This window comes from Zingiber officinale, chromosome 11A, assembly GCF_018446385.1.
Source record: "Zingiber officinale cultivar Zhangliang chromosome 11A, Zo_v1.1, whole genome shotgun sequence".
Lineage (NCBI taxonomy): Eukaryota > Viridiplantae > Streptophyta > Magnoliopsida > Zingiberales > Zingiberaceae > Zingiber > Zingiber officinale.
In genome coordinates this window covers 10,041,102-10,045,680 of record NC_056006.1, presented here as the reverse complement: position 1 = coordinate 10,045,680, position 4,579 = coordinate 10,041,102, and the positions used below count along the sequence as shown (strand labels likewise).

The following is a 4,579-nucleotide window of genomic DNA, read 5'->3' as shown; positions in this document are numbered from 1 at the left end:
GATAATTCTTCATCATCCAAGAGGACCAAGACTTTACTAATGAGAAGGTTGAACCTCCTAAATCTCAAAGAGTTGAATTTAATAAAACTTCTCTTGAACTGGATCTTAGATTGCATTTTTTGATGTAGCAACATCATGTTAATCATCGTTATGAAATTATACAAGCTTATATTAAAATGGGATCATATAAACCTAAATTGTCAAAGTACTCGCGATCTGAATCAAGAAAGTAACATCATCTATTTTAGTATATGTGGTTTAAAAATTTTTCATGGTAAAAGTTCTCTCCTTCAAAGGATATATTATAATATTTTTCCGTGCTATCTTTTTGAATTAAGTGAAGCACAATAATCTAGATTTACAGTTTAAAGATTTAGAAGTTGGAAGCATATTAATGATAGAATCAAGTGTGTTTTTTTTTTATCTCTGCATAATAAATCTATAAAATCAATTATAAAATCTATTGTTGATTTGATGAATATAATTTGACATATAAATAAAGTTAGGAATCAAGAATTTTTGAATAGATTCAAAAGAATCAATCAAAAATTATTTTACTTAAAATTTAAATTAACTTTTAAAGTATTTATTTTATTTAGAATTTAAATGTTATCTTCTTATTTCTCTTCCAAGCAATGTGTTCCTTAACACTCCATAGTTTAATTTATTCCTTCTGAATTAATAAACGGTGATTTTCCATGAAACTCAATTACGAAGTTAGTCTGATCCCAAATTTAATTAGTAAGTCAGTCTTCTAACTGAACAAGTTAACGCGGTTTATAAATGATGAATTGACAAGCAAATCTTGCAGTCTTACCTGGAATTAATAAAACGTGCAATGCGGCGGAATCTTAACCGATAGGACGGGTTCTATTCGAAATTCATATAGGATATTTAACGTTGGATAGTCCGTTAAGATTCATCTATATTTGTCAATATAAGATGAGATCTATCACTTTCAAACTGAATGAAGGTGCGCGGAAAATTCGTAGCTTCTTTAAAGACTTTACAATTTAATTATTCCTTGACTACGTCTGTTCTAACGCTGGACCAAATTGTCGACATCCTTTGTACTACTCGATGCCTTTCAACTCTTTGGGTTCAGGCACCCTCACAAGAGCACGTGTCTTACCAAGATTGTCCTATTTTCGACCGTGGAAAAAAAAGGATGTTCAGAAAAAGAAATTAAAGTTTGTCTTCCTTTTCGCTGTCCCTTGGACTATAGTATACTAATAAAATTTTCCACGAGCAAAAAAGATGTTTAAGCACACCCCTAGATCCTCCACTGGGTACAAGGGATAATGGCCCCAGCTCCAAAGGGACGCTGGTGCCGCTCTAAAGCAGGAAGGAGAGGAAGAGCCGGCTGAAGAAGGGCACCATCAAATTGACGCCGTCAAACCAGAAGTTTCCAAGAAGCTGCATTCAATTGCAAGAAGATAAGAAGAATAACGCACCATCGATTTTTTTTAAAAAAAATTACGCTGATCGACTTAACTTCCTGCCCAAGGATCGTGTCTACATTCAAGTTGAGATATTTATTTAACAAGGCTGGACAACACAACAAATCTCACTCACCATTAATTAGTACTGATTCACAAAACTTCACAGAACCTTGTGTAGCAGCTAACAAACAACCATGGTGGAATATGGGAAGACGGCGAGAGATGTTGCACCTGCCGTGGTGGTTGTCGACCGGCAGTTCACCGTTTCCCGCGCTGTCAATTTCACCGTCACCAGTACTCGCAGTTTGCTCTCCCCGAGCGACCATTACAAGGCGACAGACATCAACGGCGACGTGGTGCTCAAGGTGAAGGGTTTCTGCTTCAGCAGCCGCTGCCTCCTCCTCGATGCTGCCGACACCCCTCTCCTCACCATCAAACCAAAGGTATTCATGCAACAGGTTTCATCATCAAGAAATCATATATAATCACTCTTAATTCTGGTAAAATTTTAGGCATTTACCTGTCACGAAACATGGAGAGTGTTCAGAGGAGAGAGCACCAGCCCAAACGATCTGTTGTTCAGCGTGCGAAAGTCGAAGATATTCCAGTGGAACGACAACTTCGATGTGGTCTTGGCCAACAACACCAACCCATCTGCCCCCTGTGATTTTAAGATGTCTGGACGGTGCAAGAACGGCACCATTTGCATTGGCAAATCCGATGAAATCATAGCTCAAGTGAGCACAAAAAAATACATAAAAATTATAAGAGTTATTTTTCTGTACTTTCCCTGTTTTTCTTTGTTTCATATATATACAATTAATGCTGTAGATGCATCGCAAAACTGCATGTTTTGCAAGGGACAAACGGGAGGTAACAGTAAATCCGAACGTGGATTACGTCTTCATCCTGTCGTTGATAATTGTCCTTGAAGAGATCAGAGCACGTCGTCGTCGATCAAATGCAGCGGCAGCGGGTGCAGTAAGCGGTGCAATTGCATTAATTATTTAATATCAAGTGCATATATTGGAGAAAAGATTATATAATGACTATTGTAAAAAAAAGGAAAATTAGTGTATTGTATTTGTTTTTAATTTTGTGATTGAATGTTTTATCACACCATTATCTCCTTTGTCTATTGTAATATGTTTCATAAAACTCAATAAATTTTATTTTTTCTGAATTAATAAATTTTGATTCAATAAATCAAAGGAGGAGTTCTTCGTCTGTTCCAGTATAAATATTAAGTTTCTTCTCTATTTATGTATAAATATAACGCACTTGTTAAATTGATTCGTTGGACGTTTCTACATCCTTTGGTAGCTTGATGCCATTGAACTCTTGGATTCAAGTACCTTCACACAGTGTATGGGCATTGATACAGATTATATAGAATGAGCCGACTCAAAAAATGATGTGGCAATGAAAGTCAAGATGATGGATGTGATGATCAAAGTCAATGGAGCAAAGAATTTCTCCATCAGGCTCTAATTGGCTGTCCAGCGCTAAGACTCGCTAAATCAGTCTAGTCAAATTACTAGCTGTGCGGGAAAAAGCTGACTAGCACTTAATTCAGTCGAACATAAGGGATTTAATGATTCACCCTTGAATTAAAGATACAACGTGCCCAGTCACATAATTGCTAATCGAGTTTAAGGACGATCACCCTTACATACTGGCCGAAATGATCAACCCGCCTCACATTCGACCGGCCATCGACCTGGTCAAAGAGAAGGTCAAACTCCTTACTCCATATGAGTCGCGCTCTACATGCGTCTAGTCAACCTCATCACCGGTCAGTCCTATGAGTATCTGTTCAATAATAGAACCGAGCGGGTTTATATGACTCCATACTCGTCTCTTCTATGTCTAAATGTAAGAGAGCTTTATGAATCCAATCATAATGCCAAGTGTGTTGTACCTACAAGTTATTATATGCTGACCAAGTAAAGGGTTAGCCGGGCCTATGGCACTTTGACTCAAAATACCGCAAAATACTGACTAAACCTCTTAGAACACAACCTCATTTCTATTGGGACCTTGATGTCCGCTAGAGGGGGGGTGAATAGCATTTCGTCACGCTTGCTCGTTCTTGCTTCATCTTGATAATGTGCAGCGGAATACAAAGACAAAACAAAACAAAACACTCACAACGCTAACACCTAGGGTTTACTTGGTATCCACCTCAAGAAGAGGTGACTAATCCAAGGATCCACACACACGACACAATCTCCACTATGAACACCTCCTTGTCGGTCACAGCCGGAGGCGGAGAAGCCTCGCACAAACTCACACAACAACACAACACCACTACAAGAAGAGAATACAGAAATACAAGTGAAATACACTTCTTCTTGCTCGTTGTTGCCTATTGAACCTTGGAGAAACACCTCTAAGTGCCTTCAAGAACTGGCAGTAAAGATCTAAAAGCTCGCGCGAAGAATCGCAGAAAAATCGCAGGAGAAATCGTAAAGATCTGCAGAGAGAACGCTCCGCAACGGCTATATACAGCGCCTCCAATCGATCCAAAATAGCTCCAATCAATTGCCACGTCAGCTCCGCACAATCCCAGCTGTCCATCGCCTGCAACCTGTGCAACAGTCGAATTCCCAATCGATCGATCGATCGATTGGGACCATCTGAATTGATCGACCGATCGATTCAGACCCATTCTGTGCTCTCTGGAAATGGCTCGATCAATCGGTCGATCGATCCAGCTGTTCTCGCGACTCCTCGTGCGAGAACTCCAGGTCCCAATCGATCCACCGATCGATTGGGACTCCCAATCGATCGCCCGATCGATTGGGATGCCTTCTTTGCTCGCGAGTGATGCTCCCAATCGATCGACCGATTGATTGGAGCGATTCCACACTCGCAGCACACTCCAATCGATCGACCGATTGATTGGAGCCTTGTTCAATCGATCGCCCGATCGATTGAACAACCTGGAATTGACTCAAACTCAAGTCCAAACTCTCAAACCCAACTCCCGGTCAACCGTGACCTGTTGGGTCTTTATGCCTAGCATTTGGCCACACCCGACTAACCTCGAACTAGCCTTCTAGCCTCCTCCATCAGCCTTACGTCCCTCGGATATCTCTCATCCTTCACGTCTTGCCTTCAGGAGCTTCCTTCGG

General features: G+C 40.2%; 1 protein-coding gene across 1 annotated transcript; it reads left to right on the top strand.

Moving 5' to 3' along the window:
- Positions 1-1,553: 1,553 nt before the first annotated feature.
- LOC122032561 (protein LURP-one-related 10-like) lies at positions 1,554-2,491 on the top strand. Its single transcript, XM_042591868.1, has 3 exons — positions 1,554-1,885; positions 1,955-2,179; positions 2,274-2,491. The coding sequence occupies exons 1-3, from the start codon at positions 1,637-1,639 to the stop codon at positions 2,451-2,453; spliced, it is 654 nt and encodes a 217-aa protein (XP_042447802.1). The 5' UTR covers positions 1,554-1,636; the 3' UTR covers positions 2,454-2,491.
- Positions 2,492-4,579: the final 2,088 nt, after the last annotated feature.